A 19,551-nucleotide genomic window follows, 5' to 3' on the forward strand; every position below is an offset into this window, starting at 1 on the left:
TCATTCTCAATTTTTGGAATTGAAGTATGAAAATCTGCACAAATGCATTGTTTACAGGTACTGGTTAAAGAAGACATCTGCTAGTCTCTTTTTGTATAGACACGTTCGTGACTTATTCTACAACAAATGACTAAAGCTAACTATTTATATCATTGTGCTAATTTAGCTGTTAAAGCTGGTGATTCACATTAAAAGCAATAAATCAATAGTTGATAGCAACATCAATGATCCAGGTGATGCAGATTAAAACACACCTTTTTATCTTACTGAAATGACACTTTTCCTTGTATCAAGTGTTCTCAAAACACTGATTTACTGCATTTCCTTGCATAATTGCCCTCACATTCTTGCATACGGTGGGGGTGGGGGGAGGCTAGTATGCAGAGAACTAAGCCTAGCATTAGGGGAGCAGGAGAAAAAAGAAAAATTTTAAAAAAGGAGGAGAGGAGGGGGAGAAGAAAGAGAAAAAGGTAAGAGGGCAGTGATACTGCATACAAAAGGCACCTCAATTACTAACCTCCCTCCTATCAAGTTCTACACCTGCACTTCAAAAATAAACGTTTTTTTCCTCCTCAAAAATGGAGGAGGGTAGAATTATGCAGTAGAGGAAATTATGCAAATAAATACAGTAATCAGATTATTCCAAAATTTAAAAAGCTGTGTTCAAGTACAAGTGATGCACTAACTGAACTATATCGTTCTTTTTTAATGAATTTAAGTCGAGATGTATATGTCAGTGATAAGTATTGGAAAAAAATATTTCAGTGGTAGCTGTTCTGAACATTTCCTTGGGAAGAAAAACCAGTTGAAACTAATCTTTACCTGAGACAATCTGATAGCATCCACTGTCAAGCACTGAAAGAACATAAATGGCTTGTGTAATGGTAAAATCCCTTTTGCTTTCAAGGTTTCATTTTGAAGATCTAGATCAATTGTTTTACTCAGTAGGCATGTTAAGCAGATTATCTAGATTATGTAGAAACTAATTTTTGGTCTAATTTGGTTAGTTTTATGACAGATAGCCATTACTAGGCTTTTTTGTGCCATGACGAAATTATTTTAGGCCATTTTCTCTAGTTTCTCCATAGAAACGATGAGGCCTCCAAACATATAAGCATTTACTAAAGTTTTAATTTGAAGTTAAATGACTTTGTCATGCTAAATATTTAGCAAACCCACCAAGAGTTGTTGCACTAGAAATACAAACAACTACCATGTGTCTTCCTTCCACTCTCGCCTTTTTCTGAGCAAAATGTTCCCTCTGTGCTGTCAATACTATAAAAATGTAAATAAATGCTCTGAGACAATGTAGTGTTTACTATACACTTAGCTCTGCGTAGATCCCCTCAATAACTCAGGTTTTGGGGTAGATTTTAAAAACTCAAAACTGGGCTAGGCTTGGGTTTGGGTAGGTTTGACTTTGGGCAGGTCACTTCACTTCTCAGTGCCTCAGTTACCTCATCTGTAAAATGGGGATTAAGACTATGAGCCCCACGTGGGACAACCTGATAACCTTGTATCTATCCCAGCGCTTAGAACAGTGCTTGGCACGTAGTAAGCGCTTAACAAATACCAACATTATTATCATGCTGTCGGGTCATTTCTGACCCATAGCGACTCCATGGGCACAGCTCTCCCAGAATGACCCACTCTCCATCTGCAATCGTTCTGGTACTGTATCCATAGAGTTTTCACTTACATTATATTTATTTGATACATCAATCAGTAGTATTTATTGAGTACCTATTGAGTGTGAGGCACTGGAGTAAGCACTTGTGAGAGTACCACAGGGAGCAAGAGACTTGTTCCCTGCCCTAAAGGAGCTTACAATCTAATGGGGGAGAAAGACAGCCATTATTTACAAAGAGTGGAAAGAGGAAGGAAGATTAAAGATCCAACAAGAATGTCTGTCTCCCCCTCTAGACTGTAAGCTCATTGTGGGCAGGGAATGTGTCGTTATAGTGTACTCTCCCAAGCGCTTAGTACAATGTTCTGCATACAGTAAGTGCTCAATAAATGTGATTGACTAGTTCACTATTCCAGGATGAAACAGTAGAATGAGTGGAATATGCAAGTGAAAACATCTCCTTCAAGAGGCCTTCCCCAAGTAAGCCCTCATTTCCCTTACTTCATCTCCCTTCTGCATCACCTATGCACTTGGATCTGTACCCTTTAAACACTTAATATTCATCTCACCCTCAGCCCCACAGCAATTATGTATATATCCATAATTTATTGTAATGTCTGTCTGCACCTCTAGACTTGTAAGCCCCTTGTGAGCAGGGAATGTGTCTCCCAGCTCAGTTGTGTTGTACTCTCCCAAGTGTTTAGTACAATCCTCCACACACAGTAAGTGCTCAATAAATAACACTGATTGATTAAAGAGGTGTATAAGTATATGCGTAGAAGTGCCTGGCACACAGTAAGTGCTTAACAAATACTATTCATTCAGTCATATTTATTGAGTGCTTACTGTGTGCACAGCACTGTACTAAGCACTTGGGAAGTACAAGTCGGCAACATTATTATTGTCTAGTCCCAACTCTGCCAGTGACCAGCAGTGTGACTTTGACTTAGTCACTTCACCTCTCTGGGCTTCAGTTTCCTCATCTGTAAAATGGGGATAAAAGACTTACTTTCCCTACCTCTTGAATTGTGAGCTCCATGTGGGACAGGGGAATGTGTCCAGCCTGATTATCTTTTATCTACCCTGGTGCTTTGGCATGTGGCAAACAATGTCATCATTTTTATTGGATAATTGAAAAACTACCTCTCCTAAATGAGTTTAATAATGTGAAATTCAATGTTTTGTTTTAAAGATGACACAATTTACAGATTTGTCAAATTTGTTGGAGGACAACTAGTACCGGAATCCATGTTAAGATGTGATTGATAGATTAGCCAGTCTTTTCAAAGTTGTATGAGAGTTAACCAACTAATCAGTAGTGTTTATTGAATGCTTGCTGTTAAGAGCACTGTACTAAGGCCCTGGAAGAGTTAGTCAACGCGATTCCTGCCCCCAGGGAGCTTACAAGAGAAGTGGAAGATTACTTTTCAGGATGTACTTTTTCAGTTTTCTGTGGTTCAGTTCTATATTGTTAGCTCTGAAAACTTGAACAGAGCAGAATCAGCCTATCCTCATGGCTAGTGTAAAATAATAATAATAATAATAATGGCATTTATTAAGCGCTAGGCACTCTTCAGAGCAGCAAGCAACAGGCGAGAAGGAAAGGATGTAGGGAGACTTCTTTCCTCTGTGCCCAGGAGGGAAGCATAACTAGCACTTTAGTAGACAGACTTTTAAATGAATGGTTGGAAATAGAATAGTCTCTTACTCTAGTTAGCTCCTAGCGACTGATGACATTTTTTAAAGGCAATTAGAACATTGCCTTTAAATTGTCACACTGGTGTCTCAAAACTCTTCTCATTTCCTTCCCTACCCCCCAGGCATTAAATAGGGAAATTAAAGTTAATTCTGTTGTACCACTGATGGGGATGTGTTTCCATAGAATTTCTCTTGACAGTATTCAAGCCATCAAACTCTTTTTGAAATGATTTTCTCTTGCTGGATTGAAACTGCCTGGATTATCTCTTTGATGAGCCTGTTTGGGAAATTGGTTTTCTCATATCTGAAATGAGTACGCTGCCCAAAGCCTGTCTGTTTGTTGTTGTTTTTTTTAATATAGTTGCTTTCTTCCTGTTTAGGCAATTTTGTGAACAAATACTTTTTTAGTTTAAAAAAGTCTCTAAAAAAACAAGTGGGCCTGATGTAAAAGGCTATCCTTCTATCCTTGGTTGACTTCAGTGAAATTTAGCAACAGCTTAAAACTGACTCTGGCTGTTTTAAACTTGATTTCATGCTGTTTTAGCCAGGATATTTGTTCATTGCACTACATCAGCATGTGGAGAAAGACATGAACTACCGATAGCAAACAGTGTGTGCTTGCTAATTTGCAAAGTGATTGATCATCATATGCCTCAGGTTCCTATCTGTAAAATGTGGATAAACACTCATGCAAGTACTTGTACTTATATGTACCTACCTCACAGGAATGTTGAGGAATATCAGAGAAATAAGGTAAAGGGAAGTAATAGTAGTAATGGTATTTATTAAGCATCTACTGTGTTCAAGGAAGACAATGAGGCATGGCGCCTTGCCCCCAAGGGGTTCAGTCTAAAACTAAGGTAGGAGAGGAAGTCTTTGATAACGTAGACTCTGAAAAGATTTGATTAAGAAACAAAGTCATGGACAGCTTAATAATAATAATTCTAATATTTAAGCGCTTACTGGTGCCAGGTACTGTACTAAGCACTGGGGTGGATACAAGCAAGTCGTGTTAGATGCAGTCCCTGTCCCACGTGGGGCTCACAGTCTCTATCCCCATTTTACAGATGAAGAAACCGAGGCCCAGTGAAGTGACTTGCCCAAGGTCACACAGCAGACAAGTGGCAGAGCCGGGATTAGACCCTACAACCTTCTGACTCCTGGGTCCATGCTCTATCTATATCATGCAAGAGTGGAAGATGTTAAGCATAGAATTGACATCTTTTCATTTGCTTTCTAGTAAATTAACACTTTCTGTGGTTTACAGTTTACCTCAGATTTAAAGGCAGCCCTACGCTTTTTGCCCTTTAGAGTGAAACCCAAAATCCTGAGTGCAGCGTTTTGGAGCATCAGAAGCCAAACCTAACTTTGATGCATCAGTGGCGTTAGACCTTCTTACAATCTACTTTGTGTAAAATCTGTTAAAAAGGAGGTTTAAAATCAGGAAAATTTTAAGATACTCAGCTCTGTGTTTAAGCATACACTGTTGAACATTTAAGATTTTAAAAAGCATGATCTAGAAATAGATCTTGGACATGAAGAACAGAGGCTGGGAAGCCAACTGATTGTGCAACTACAATTATGACATCCACATTTACTCCTTTTTTTGATTATAGGATAGTATGCAGCACAGACTAATAATGTTTTACCACAATGTTCCATAACTATTTAGATTTTAAAGATAGTACTAAATATTCAGATCATTCAAAAAAGATTTGAGAAAATGAAAAATTAGAGAATCTAAAAAACCCATCTGTATTCAAGTATTTAAGTGATCCTTTCAGTTCATTTTAAAAGTGACAAATTAGCAGACTATTTAAAATGACAAATTTGGAAAGAAACATTTTTGTGCAAGAGGTGCTTGAAAGAATTTCCAGCTAAAGATTTTTATTTAAGTGTCCATAGGAAAACCTTGGACGAGTAGCTGTGGCAATCAGTGTTCTTGCTGACACCTTATTCAGGTTGTGTAAGGTCTTGTTTACAATCTAGGAGGAGTGAGGGGAGAAATGCCATTTAAAACATAATTAAGTTTCTATCTCTGGTGCCCAAATTCGTATTTACTTATGGCCAAAGTGCAAGTCTGAACTTCCTGTTAATGAATCCCTCAAACCAAACATACTGGTGAAAGTCAGTCTCCCATAGAGAAGGAATTTTCTGACCCTGGTCATTCATTCTTTCAATCGTATTTATTGGGTGCTTACTGTGTGCAAAGCACTGTACTAAGATCTTGGGAGAGTACTGTATAACAACAGACACATTCCTGCCCACAATGGGCTCACAGAGTGGAGTCATTACCATTTCTAAGGCACAAGGTGCTGACCAGCAGCAGTATCTCGAAAACAGCAGTGTGGCTCAGTGGAAAGAGCCCGGGCTTTGGAGTCAGAGTTCATGGGTTCAAATTCCAGCTCAGCCAGTTTTCAGCTGTGTGATTTTGGGCAAGTCACTTCACTTCTCTGTGCCTCAGTTACCTCATCTCTAAAATGGGGATTAAGATTATGAGCCCCCCGTAGGACAACCTGATCACCCTGTAACCTCCCCAATGCTTAGAACAGTGCTTTGCACATAGCGTTTAATGCCATCATTATTATTATTATAGTGGCATTAAGTTTATTTTTCTCCCCACAAAACCAAACTAAGTTCTGTCCCCAGATTTCCCAAGCCTGTGGAGTGAAAGCCTTTATTACATCTGTAAATTAATCAGTAAATCAAGATATTTTGCAGAAGCTGCCTGTGGTACTACTGTTGTACTAGCATCCGTATAGTGCCATGAGTTAAATGGTTCTCTTTTGCTCTGTTTGTCAACAGCTGTAGCTGAAGAAGAAAAATGGGAAATTTACCCCTCCCACCCACCCACCCACCAGGCACAAATTTCCCAGCCTGAATAAAGTTCTTCTACCACAACCCCACTTGTAATAGTTTCCCATTAGGGAAAACGCCAGTATGCTCTGTGTGTATGAGGGAAATGATTTATGAAGAGTCAGAGAAACCCTGGTGCAAACTCTCTTGCTCTAATTCGCACAAACATTTTCAAAATAGGAGTTACGAATGGAAGCAATGTCTAGTTACCTCTAGTATATCTAGTTACCTCTTTTTCTGTTACAAAACCGGGGCCTGAGTTATCCTTGGAGGGTTGTTAAAGCCCTCTTCCAGTCTTATATAGTAGATTCTGATGCTTCCTCCTGCCCCATAAGTATCCTTTTCAGAAGTAGCAGTGAATTCCCATTCAATCAATCAATCATCAGTGGTATTTATTGAGCGCTTACTGTGTGCAGAGCACCATACAAAGTGCTCGGGAACGTACAACAGAGTTGGCGATGTGATCCCTGCCTTCAAGGAGCTTACCATCTACAGGGGGCATATCACTATTCAACATCAACAAGTCTGCATCTGACTTTTCACAGGAGTAACATTAGGTAGACCCAGGATCCCAAACTTGAGTACTAAAGTCCCAGGAAAGATTCCATTTTGCTTTGATGTAGAAAAATATTTTTCCAGTAGAGAGCACACCAGTCCTTGTCCAAAATGAACACTATTTTACTCATCTTCCATACTGTACTGTTCTTGATTTTTTTTTCCTCTGAAAAACAGGAAAATCCTAGAAGTGATTTATACTTAGTTCTCCAATAATGGGACTTTTTAACCAAGGGTTTTTGGATGGAGCGCTGTTAGGGAATTAGGGAGCATTCTGTCAATGTATGTTTGTCCGGATAGAACATAATGATGTGTCAGAGGAAACGATTTGTACCCATGAGCAAGGCACCAATCAAGGGTCGTACTAGAAAGCTACTTTTCCTCAGGCACATAGCCCCTACGTTATAGGAGAACTGAGTATGAAAAATAATTTTATATTGTTAGACACTAATTTGTTTTATAAAAGTTTAGTACAAGTATAAAAAAGTTGGTTAAAAAACCCTTCTGCCCAAGAGATGAGAAGATGAGCACTAGATAATTGCAATAGTCATCATCTTGAATTGAAATATGCCGGAGTTTCTATCATTTAGAAGCTTTGCTTTTGTTCATCTTAAAATGGTTCACTCATCACGGTGTAGCCGTTTACTTCGGACTCCCATCTGCCAGTTTTGTTTGGAGGAAAGCATACACATGTGGCCAGAGCACGTTGGTCTCCGTTCCCGAGAAAGATTGCAGCACACCTTTTTTCCTGAAAAGAAAGCCAAAGAAACTTCAAACGTAGATCTACAGTGCTTTGTACATAGTAAGCGCTTAATAAATGCCATCATTATCATTACTTTGATCTTCCTCCTCCTTTTCTACCTCCGCTTTTTGAGGTTGGAGTTGAGTGATTCTGGGACGGCATGTTCTGAGAAGAGTACTAATCTAGATATTACGAGGCCTGGGATTCAGTTTCAACCTCTCTATGCCTGTTTCCCCAGCCGTAAAAAGTTTAAAAAAGTGACTCAATCATACCCACTCTGTACGATTAATGAGATATTGTCTGATCATTGTGAAGCCTTTGGCGAAGAGGACAGAATATAAGATCTCCACTAATACTATGTCTATAAGGACAACACCCTCAAGCATTCCCACCAGTTCCCAGAGATAAACCTGAAACCCTTGCACAATTTCATATGTGTTGCAATAAGCCAAACAAGCTAAAAGCAGTATATGAAATACTGGTCTTGATCCTCTAAAGAGTGATCTCCTGTTCAGGACTATCGCCTAAAGATCTCCTACTTCAGACCTATCACCCTCTTGAAGGAACAAAAGCATAAGAGTTTCAGTCACATAAATAGTAGAGACTCACCGCAACAGAACAGTATATGCCCAGTTTGTCCATCCCTTTAGTGGGGAAGGGGGACGACACCGAATTACAGCTTCAAGAGAACAATAACTCACTGATAATACTCCAAGACAGGTTTCGTTTGGGCCTCATAAGCCTTCAGTCTCTTGGCAACAGTCTCCGGTTTGTCATCCTCACGCTGAGTAAGTGGTTCTCCAGTAAGATCATCATGGCCCTAAGCATGGAGATATGCACAACAAACATCAGTCAGTCGATCAATCAATACTATTTATAGGGCACCCACTGGGTGCGGAGCACCGCACTACAAAGTTGGGAGAATACAATAGGGGACACAAACATGATCCCTGCCCCAGTATCAATGTCATGTTCATATTTCTATTTTGATCACTTCTTTAAGGTCGTACAGTCCCCTGTTAGTTCAGGGAAAATAAGTTTCGAGATAAGATGACAAATCAACAAATATTTACTGAGCTCACACAGAAGCAGAGCATTGTACAGATTGACTGAGACAGTGAATTTCCTACAGTTCAATTACTTAAACATGTTTCCTTCCAACTTTCTAAACCCCAATACAGTGCTGCTGCAAATTGCAGGCTACTGTCCTTAATAAACAATCGACAGTACCCATGCTTAAAATATGAATAACCCTAATGACAAATAATTCGTTTGCAATCAAACTCTGGGCTGCAGCAGAATAGAAATACCAGAACTCTTCCTACACATTTACGGCAAATATAATACTGACAATAGTGACTTTCCTTACTGAAGAGTAGTCTTCTCAACAGTCTACCTTAGTTCTGGATTGGATTCTAGTTGTAACTCTCAACCTTAAGGCCCTAAAGAGATCTGGCAACTTCAAACAGGATCTCACCCTTGACCACCAGTCTATTTCCACACAATCTTCATGGAAAGAGCTGACACCACTTGCTTATTCCAGAGTTTATCTGGGGAATAGGTGAATGAACGGACTAGTTATTCAAGGGACAATCGTTTCCCCCTCCCTGGATTGAGATGGGTTCTGGCTAGACATAGGGGCTTTAATGTTCCAGGGACCATTTAGTGCATGAGATAAACTTCACATCAGGGATGTCCAACTCCAGTGGGAGGACTGGGGCCAATGCAATTACAGCTGCCTCCCCCCAATCCCCCTAGATCCCCACCCATTCCTCCTCTGTAGGATGGAGGCCAGCTGGAGCGGCAGAAGAGCTCTAAGTCACAGCTCTCCCCCAACTCTGGCTATGTCGGGGAACACGTTCTCCAGGCCTCCCCCAACGGCTTTCCCTGTGTGTCTCTCCTGGGGGCGGGGGTGTGTGTGTGTGTGACACACATCGCCCTGGCCCTGTGTATGTGCTTGTGTCATTTCCTTTTCCCAACCCCTGCTCTCCTGACTGCAGGGACCCAAGATTTCTCCTTCACTCAGAATGAAAAGTTGGTACCCCCGTTTCACATGGTAATCTGCCACACACAATCATCATTCCTCAAATCAGTGAAAGCTACAGGATTACATTATCAACCACAGGCACCAATGTAAGTCGGATACACCGCTAGCTATACTGGCATTACCACCACTCACAGGAACTCTGGGGGGATTGAATTCGGTGTTATAGACTCGGCCACTGGCCGGATGAATCCAGCGGGCAGTGAGGCGTTGTTTAATGGTCTCAAATGGCACATTCAGATTAATCACTGTGTCTATGCGATAAACTCTGTTTAGGGCTTCGGCTTGTGAAACTGTCCTGGGAAAACCTACAAAAATTTAAAGTAGAGGGAGAAAGGAAAAAAAAAGAATTTACAGATACTCCTCCAGTAGGACAAATTTCTTATTAACAAAGCAGAGAAAACTAAAGTGGACCCGCTTCTCAGAAAATCACCATTAAAGTCAGTTTCTCAAAATAATCTCCAAATAAAAGCTGTCTTCTGTTGCTACCTTGATGGGCCACCCAGAAAAGTTGCCTTTTTTGAAAACTATTCCCAATTTTCCCCCTATTTTCCAGATCCCTTCCTCCTCTACTCCTGACTTTCCCATCACAATCTCTCACAACAATTATGACCTCTCATTTTTCCCCCCTCCTCTCTTCAGCTTTTCCCTGTCCATTTTATCCCTTTCAATCACCAACTTAAGTGAGATTGATTCCATTTATTCCTTTTTAAAATAACAAAAACACCTGTCCTGGTATATATACCTCAAGAGAGGGCTGAAGAAGGCAGAAGCAGTAGGGTGGCAATGGCAGTGCCCAAGCCTATAGAACAAACACATTATTCCCCCACCGTTTGCCTTAAGTAAACAGGACCATGTCAACTTAGCCTCATGGAGAGGAAATTGTAGGAACGTTTTAGATTAATGATTATAAGGTTGGCACTTCCAGATCCCTGAAATTCTAGAATCGTTAACATTGACAGGTCAACATGCAGATCTCGATGCTATGCCCAACCAGGGTGGCTAACTGGCCAGGGAAAGCAGAAGCACAGCCCCATCACTTCTTTTGCAGGACCTGCCCTGGCACTCAAAACTCTGTAACAAAGCCCCCAAATTCCACATTGGGATTCGATTCAAATCCTTCCCCATCTCCGGGGCACAGACCATGCCTTTGAGTGGAAGGTAACTTTGTATTTTACCATCATTCTTCTCTCCCCTTTCGCGAAATGCAATTTTTTTCACCCAACAAAGTCGTGCCCAAGGAAAAAAAACAACAGCTCACAAAATGATCATTCTTTCAAGGTTGACCTCCTCCAAGCACCAGAGATTTCAAGCAGTTTAAGTTTAATCAATACTACCTCTTACCATCCAGTAGCCAGTTGTACTGGTCTATATTTTTCAGCTGATGCAATGCTAGCCGACTCATAACATCATCTGGAATGAGCCTCCCCTGATCAATGAAAGTCTTGGCCAAAACACCAATTTCTACGGAAGGGAAAAATAATTTAAACACCAATGTATCAATGCCACTGTTTCTGTCCATTCAAAAAACCCCAAAATACAACTGGGAAGTAGCTTGGTTGCACATAAAGCCTGAAGAGCACTCCCTTAGAAATTTCCTTTTAAAGGCTCAGATAGGCTATTCAAGTTTAACTCAATTTATTTTTAAAAAACATATAGGCTTTGGGATAGTAATTGGATTAAATCTGGTAAAACTAAAAATCCATACTCTAGCTATAAGAACCGTACATTTGTACTTTCCAGTGACATGTTTAAATTGATCATCTCTAATTTAAAGGAAAAAAATACTGGAACATGGACGACCAGGGAGACAGGGGTGTTGGAGATCAAGTTTGGGGTACACGGGAAGGAGGACAGAAGTGGGGATAAAAAAACCCAGCAGGGAGGGGTTTTCTGTGGGGTTTTTCTTACCTGTAATGCTTCAGGTCGTCATGTCAAGGCTGGTTCTGAAATGGAACCTAACTGGTTGCATTAAAGTCTGAGGGTAAATGCATCCCCCGATACAACCACACTTTAAACAGACACGGCCCAGTTGTATCGTGGGACACTCAATGGTATTTATTGAATGCTTAGTGTGTTCCAAGCACTATACGGAAAAGTACAACACAACACAGTTGGTAGATGTGATCCCTGCCCACAAAGAGCTTACAGTCCTGTACATGCCATTTACCAAAGTACAGATATTGATGATTAATGTACAGTGAACTTTGACTAAAATCAAACTTAAAAATGAACTTAAAGTTTAAGAAAATTATCACTTTTTTCTACTGTAGCCCTTTATAAAATGGGGGTGGGTGGAGAGGATGGCCTAGAAACTGAGTTAGAAGAAAACCCTAAAAATGCATTTCTACAAATAACAGACTTAATTATAAGAGTAAAAAAACAGTCACATTGCTGCATTTTTGCATCTTCAAATTGAGTTTTATAGCTTGTCTAGAAAAACAAAAACAATCCACTAAATCAAAATGTAAGCATTTTTATGGCTTACATTTCTAACATTTTTTTCCTCCCATCTTACACTGCAAAGACTTTTGAAGTTTAAGTTCAGCCTTCAAAAGGACTGCATATAAACAGTCCTTGCTGAACCCCTCAAAAATTACCCTTTCCTCTTCTTAACTCACAAAAAAATACTCCCCACACATAACCTTTGTGCTAAGATCAAATATGGAAAATTTCAGTGCTAAAGTTAATTATTTACAAAGTTATGCTAAAGGAGAAGGATCAGAATATACTGCTACCCTAACAAGAGTGATCACTGCTGAGGGGAAAAAATGCTGACTGTCCACTGGAGGAAAGGTGTTTTATAAATTCAAGGTATTACAATTGCTATATCTAGGCAGAGAGAATAAGTGAAAGATGTGGCCCTCTGCTTTCCAGAAGCTTACTATCAATACAGACATTTTAAAACCACCTCTTCACACGCCTGTCTCATTTACTTTCCAAGCACTTAGCACAGTGCTCTGCACACAGTAAGCGCTCAATAAATACGATTGAATGAATTTAATTGGAAGTGAGAAAAGCTAGGGGAAAGGTGGTGCTCTGCCCCACCTAAGCAAGGCTAATGCCGAGAGGTGGAATTTGATTCGAGTCTGAACAATGGCTAGGTAAGCAAGGACATGGGAGACTGTTCCAGGGATAGGCAGTAGTAGCAAGAGAAATTCCCTACTCCGGGAATCCTGTCTCTGCTCAATAATTTATAAATGGTTAAATGACCTGCATATAGGTGGGGCCGGGAGGAGGTTCCAGCATGGCATTCCCTTGGGTTTTTCCCAAAGTCCCCACTTCCACAACTGTGGAAGAAGGCACAGAAGCAAGATAGAATTTCAAAATAATTATACCCTAAACTCTGCCTCGGCTTCAGAAGAGGTTCTAAAGCCCCCGATGCTTCTAATTGTGAATAAGAAAACTTCCTTCCAGACTTCATCTCGAGGCCTGAGAGCAGTTTTTGGTTTTTTCTTTTTCCCAAGACTGCTCTGGAAAAATGAGGGCTTCCTGTCTGAAGTTGAGTTCACGCAAACAACAGAAAGGACAGAAAAACAGCACCTTAGCTAAGCTGCTCCATAAATTCCCCCCTCTCCAAATCATGGCAGTCAAGTCAGGCATTAGGATGTTCTGATTTCACCTCCAAGACTACCCACCCTTCACACCTCCTGGACCCACATGGCCTGGAGCCCTTAGGAGTCCAGGGCCAGTTGGACCACCCGATGCCCAGCCCAGCCACCTGACCATTGTTCATGGAAGATGGTCATGTCCTGCAGGAGCGAGGGATGGGCAGAAGATGCAGGGATGCCCGTGACCAGTAACCTCTTTACAACCGAGCACTCCAAGGTCCACCCCACGCCTGGGCCAGCCACCTCACTCCAGGCCACCAAGTCCAAAGCTTACCTTTTGGAACATTCAGAGGGCAGGGGAGGGTACAGCAGCTGTAAACTAGGGTCATTCCCTAGAAGCAGCGTGGCCGAGTGGATAGAGCCTGGGCCTGGGAGTTAGAAGGACCTGGGTTCCAATCCCAGCTCTGCCACTTGTCTGCTGTGTGACCTTGGGCAATCACTTCACTTCTCTGGGCGTCAGTTACCTCATCTGTAAAATGGGGGTTAAGACTGAGCTGCATGTGGGACATGGACGGTGTCCAACCTGATTAGCTTGTATTCACTCCAGGACTTAGAACAGTGCCTGGCACATAGTAAGCACTTAAAAAATACTTTAAAAAAAAAAAGAGCCTGTGAATGCTCCCTCTGAGTAATGTTTAACTACTTAGGTTGACATTGTTGCTTCAGATTGTAGAATTTGTATCTTAATTGTTGTTCAATGTCTCTATCTACACTGATTAGACTGTGACCCCTTTGAGGGACAGAGAGGTAGGTGTTTGATCTAGTTAGCGTGTCTTTATCCCAGGGCTTAGCAATTGCTAAATAAATTTCATTATCGTTACTACTCAACACTACCACTGCTTTCAATATATAACAAACTGGAAAAAGGGTCTACCAAAACAGAATTTAATTGAATAGGGTGGGGAAAGACTGGCCAAGTACAGCAAAAAACAGGCCTGGAGGCTTTGGACAACCAAAAGTTCAAAATGCGTTAACAATATAATTCCATTATATTAAAAAGCCAGTGTGTTTCTGGGACACATCACTAGCAGGAGGAAGTTCTGCAAGAGCCAGGAAGTACTCTTTCAGCTGGGCACTGCATTAAGCTCGTTGCGGGCAGGGAATATGGCTGCTTATTGATATACCGTACTCTCTCAAGTGCTTAGTACAGTGCTCTACACACAGTAAGTGCTCAACAAATACGACTGAATGAAGAGTACGCATCCGGTTTTGGTCACCAACTTTTAAAAAGAATGTGGAGAAACTAGAAAGGATCAAGAAAATAATTAATGAGGTGGGAAATGGTTCTTATGAGAAAACATTAAAGGAATTGGGATTGGGAAAGAAGGAGCCAAGGACGTGAAGTGTTTGTTTTTTTAAGGAGTTCTCCATGTCCCACAAGGATTTTTTTTTTAAAAAAAGAGGAAATGGGCTTAAATTGAAGCAGGAGAGATTTGGGTTGGATAGAAGGAAGTTATTAATTGTCAGGTGGCAAACCAGTGAGATAACCTTCCAAGGAAGGTTGTGCATTCATTCATTCTATCGATCATATTTATTGAGCGCTTAATCAATCAATCAATCGTATTTATTGAGCGCTTACTATGTGCAGAGCACTGTACTAAGCGCTTGGGAAGTACAAATTGGCAACACATAGAGACAGTCCCTACCCAACAGTGGGCTCACAGTCTAAAAGGGGAAGACAGAGAACAGAACCAAACATACCAACAAAATAAAATAAATAGGATAGAAATGTACAAGTAAAATAAATAAATAAATAAATAGAGTAATAAATATGTACAACCATATATACATATATACAGGTGCTTAATGTGTGCAGAGCACTGTACTAAGTGTTTGGGAAAGTATAATACAAAAATAAGCACCCTATATCACTGGAGAACTTTAAAGACAACCACCTGGTACGATTGGTTTTGTCATTTCCTCAGCCTACAGGCAGAGAACTGGACCACAAATTCTCCCCTGGCCCTCCCACGCTATAATTTTTTTTGCCCATTTGTAACTATTTTACAGCCCAGGTGTAAGCATGAAGACCAGTAATAGTTTAAACGCTGCTGACCAAATGACATTAAAAAACTTACAATATGTTTCTTTTGTGATGAGATTTACTTCCTGAATTACCTTTTTAAAGTTACCTTACACTAGGTTTCCCTATCTCTGCATACCTATGTTGCCAGTGTAGTCTTTAAGGACTGTCTAACTCACATGAGACTACTCTAGACATGACCGAATGTCACGGCTGGAATACACGTCAACTCCAAGGGGGAAAAATACAGTTTAAGGTGAGGGCTGGGGCTGAATTTTGTGTCAAATTTTGATTCCTCGCTCTTTTAACCCTCTCGTTTAGTCTGTCGCTAAATCCTGCAGGTCCTTTCTTCATAATCTTTCTCAGATCTGCCCCTTCCTTTCTACTCAAAGAGCCACCACTGGGATTCAAGCTCTCATCAGCTCCTGACTAGACTCTGCATTGATCACCTCCCTGGTCTCCCTACCTCCAACCTCTCACCTTTTCAAAGTCCATTACACTCTGCCTGGGTCATCTTCCTAAAATGCCACTCAGCAGACATTTCTCTCCCTCAAAAACCTCCAATGGCTACTCATTTCCCTCTCCATCAAGCAAAAGCTCCTGACCATTGGCTTCCAGCCTTTCCAACAGCTCTCTCCACTTGCTCCTTCCCAGCTCACCTTCTTACTGTCCCTCCCTCTCACTTCTCTGGTCCACACCCTCCCCTCTGCTTGGAATTCACTCCAGGCCACAATTCTCCACAGCTTCAAAGCCCTTCCCCAGTCCTTAGTCCTCCCCAGGTCACGTCTCTTTTCAGTCATCCATAGTACTATTCTGTAACACGGGGTTCTGCGAGAACACAACCCCATGTTATAGAACTGAGTGTACTATATTCATTCCCATTCATCTTTCCTTTCTGTGACTATAATCGGTTGTGTCTCTTTTTTTTCCTCCTAACTGCAAATCATTTTGCATCTGCCTGTCTCCCATGAAGCTGTAAATACCTGTGGGCACGAACTGTGTCTCATCTCCATTGACTATTCTGAGCGGTTACTGTGAGTACAGTAAGTGCTTAATACATACACTCTGCTTTCCTACAGATGTAAGTCACATATATGATAAACCTGCGTGAAGAGAAAAAAATCACATTATCCTACATGCATCACGTTTGGTGCCATGTGTATGCACATGACCACTTCTTCTGATATTGCCTCACATTCTATCCAGGTACGTGCATGTTGCCAGAAGAATGTTCTCTAACTCCCTAACAGTGTTCTAACCAAAACATGTAGCAAAGTCACGCATCATTTCTGCTGCCATTTCTAGGAGGAATGGTTACATGCAATCATCAAGTCTCCCTGTCATATCTGTTCATATGATTTTAGATCTGAAGTATAGAATATACCCAGCCAGTAATTTCCAGCACCAGTATTAAGAAAAGATTTTTCCACCATTCCTGATCGTCAAAACACCTATAATATCAATAAGATTGTATCCTTCCCTATGGAGAAATATTCACATTCTTTTGCTGTTCAGTGCCATCTAGATGTTATTTGCCATTTTATCTATTTTAATAATCCAATTGGCTGACAAAGAAAATTGATTAAAATGAACTGATTAAAACCCAAAACGTAGAATTATCCACTGCTCTAAGGTGCCTGCATTTCCCTCTCAGCAATCAATTGTTGAGTGCTTAGTGTACTCAAGGCAGAGAACGGTACTCAGCACTTGAAAAAGTAAATAAAATGGAGTTGGTAGATGTGTTCCCTGCCCACAAGGAGCTTACAGTCTACAGGAGACAGACATTAGACCCATGAAACGATCACACCAAATCTGCAAATAGAGCTTCACACTTATATAGGGTATCACTGCTGACCTAAGCCTTGTTGGATTTACTAATACAATACTTTCCATATAAGCAATCATTTTCAACTCAGGGAATTAATGAAACATCAATTTGAAGCAAGTAATCCCTTTCTATTTTAAAATGTGAACGCCCACATTTGTGATCTTATTAAGTTATGTTAAAAACGGACTACTCCAGAACTAAGGGGAACTCATCCGCAATATCAATCAATTATCAAAAAGCAATTAGAGTTCTCTCCCCTTTTACTGATCTGTAAAGGTTGGGTGGAGACAGCCGAACACCTTCATTCATTCAGGAGCATTTACTGAATCCTTACGGTGCGCAACACAACGCTGTACTGTATAATAAGTGTTAAGAGACTCAGTTTTTCACAGTTGTTCTGTTATTTACTGCGCTCACGAGCTCTGTCGGAAAATCTGGCCAAAGAAGCCGGGAATGAGAACTAGATTATTCAAGACCTCTAGGGAATCTAATCCAAACCAAATCTTCAAACTGCAAGAGGGAAAGAGGGCTGTACACTGGCTTAAAAGTATGGGAAAAGTTCAAGTAGGGTCACAGGGGGAACAAAGAGGGATGGTGACAAGATGGATAGGCATGTCGGAGTCCTGGCCTTAAAACATGGCTTGTTTTACAAATAAACAGATGAACGCTTGTTGGCCTTACTGGGGCTGCAACCCTCTCAGAAGGGGGGTCTCTGCGACAGGCCACAGAACTGGCATAGAAAAATCCCCTGCTGCACCTTTAATTGCAGTTTTCCCTTCCCCAACTTTATTTTTAGAAAGGTTAAGACTGACGGTGGGGCAAGAGATAGGAGGAATCAAGGCTCCCGAAACTCAAGCCGGCCAGGTGGCTTTATCCCTCGGCCACAGATAACAATAAGTCATTCATTCAATCGTATTTATTGAGCGCTTACTGTGCCTAGAGCACTGTGCTAAGCGCTTATATAACGACGGTTTGTGTTGAACACTTACTAAATCCATCGGGTGGGACACAGTCCCTGTCCCCTATGGGGCTCATAGTCTTAATCAATCAATCGTATTTATTGAGCGCTTACTGTGTGCAGAGCACTGTACTAAGCGCTTGGGAAGTACAAGTTGGCAACGTACAGAGACAGTCCCTACCCAACAGTGGGCTCACAGTCTAAAAGGGGGAGACAGAGAACAAAACCAAACATACTAACAAAATAAAATAAATAGAATAGATATGTACAGGTAAAATAGAGTAATAAATATGTACAAACATATATACATATATACAGGAGCTGTGGGGAAGAGGAGGAGGTAAGATGGGGGGATGGAGAGGGGGACGAGAGGGAGAGGAAGGAAGGGGCTCAGTCTGGGAAGGCCTCCTGAAGGAGGTGAGCTCTCAATAGGGCCTTGAAGGGAGGAAGAGAGCTAGCTTGGTGGATGGGCAGAGGGAGGGCATTCCGGAGAAGGAATCCACCGGGTGGGACACAGTCCCTGTCCCCGATGGGGCTCATAGTCTTAATCCCCATTCTTCCAGAAGAGGTCACTGAGGCCCAGGGCACGGCAGTGACTGGCCCAAGGTCACACAGCAGACAACCCCGGTCCTCCGGCCGTCCGGGCCCGTGCTCTATCCACTAGGCCACGCTGCAATTGGGAATTACTCCCGGTCAGACCGAACAGGCAGAGAGGCCCGTGCGTTTATAGGAGATCAAGGAGGGAGGCAGAGTCCGAGTGGACCGGCCTCTCCTTCTGCCTGGCCCCTCGTTTAGCGCCAATCCTCCACCAGGAATTTCCCGAGCGCCCACTCCCTAGGTGGGGGGGGGGGGGGATCTCGATCATCCCACCTTCTTCCCTCCCTCCTGCGAGGTTGCCCCCCTGTCCGAACTGACCCGGCGAGGCCAGGACACAAGGAGGGGGGAGACAGACAGGGAGTGAGACGGGAGGAAGAAGCGGGGGAGGGAGGCTCCTGCCCGGACTCCCACCTGTTCCCCTCTGAATGTTGTCCCGGAGCAGGTCCCCGCTGGAGAGATGCTTCAGGGCGAAATGCTGGACGATGCGGGAGGACACGGTCCCTTTGCCCGAGCCCGGGGGCCCCATGATCACCGCCCGCAGCAGCTGCGCCTGCCGCCCGGCCCCCCCCATGTCTCCCCGATGGCCCGCAACGAGGAAAGGCGGCCCGTTCCCGCCGCCGCTCGGCCGACTTGCGGGAGGCGGGGCTAAGTGGCCGGCGAGCGGCCCGGCCCAAGGGCCCGCGCCGACGCTGCTGCTGCTGCTGCACAAGGAGGCGGCGGCCACGGCCCGGGGCCTCCAGGCCCCCCGCGCTCAGGTGCTGACGAGGCAGCGAGGGCGGCTACCGCGGCTGCGTGGCCGCCTGCCAGGAAGTCAATGGGCTCCCCTCAGCCCGCCCTCTTCCTCTCCTCCTTTCTTTTTTATTTGTAGGGTTTGCTTGAACGCTCCCTGAGCGCCGGCGTAAAAAGGAGCTAATCAGGTGGGACCCAGTCCCTGGCCCCCTTTACAGATGAGCGTACTGAGGGCCAGAGAAGTGAAGTGACCCGTCCGAGAGGTCACTCATCATCAATCGCA

The 19,551-nt window shown here is 42.5% G+C and overlaps 1 protein-coding gene across 2 annotated transcripts; it reads right to left on the reverse strand.

Annotated features, from left to right (window-relative positions):
* Positions 1–6,312: 6,312 nt before the first annotated feature.
* Positions 6,313–19,237, reverse strand: AK3 (adenylate kinase 3). 2 transcript variants are annotated; one of them, XM_038769609.1, is made up of 5 exons: positions 18,951–19,237; positions 10,867–10,986; positions 9,658–9,830; positions 8,180–8,298; positions 6,313–7,484 (listed from the first exon to the last, which is right to left on the reverse strand). In XM_038769609.1, the coding sequence occupies exons 1-5, from the start codon at positions 19,108–19,110 to the stop codon at positions 7,379–7,381; spliced, it is 678 nt and encodes a 225-aa protein (XP_038625537.1). In that variant the 5' UTR covers positions 19,111–19,237; the 3' UTR covers positions 6,313–7,378. The 2 variants fall into 2 exon arrangements, with proteins under 2 accessions (XP_038625537.1, XP_038625536.1); XM_038769608.1 differs by lacking the exon at positions 18,951–19,237 and adding an exon at positions 11,434–11,617.
* Between the last annotated feature and the right edge of the window lie 314 nt (positions 19,238–19,551).

Source organism: Tachyglossus aculeatus, chromosome X4, assembly GCF_015852505.1.
Source record: "Tachyglossus aculeatus isolate mTacAcu1 chromosome X4, mTacAcu1.pri, whole genome shotgun sequence".
Lineage (NCBI taxonomy): Eukaryota > Metazoa > Chordata > Mammalia > Monotremata > Tachyglossidae > Tachyglossus > Tachyglossus aculeatus.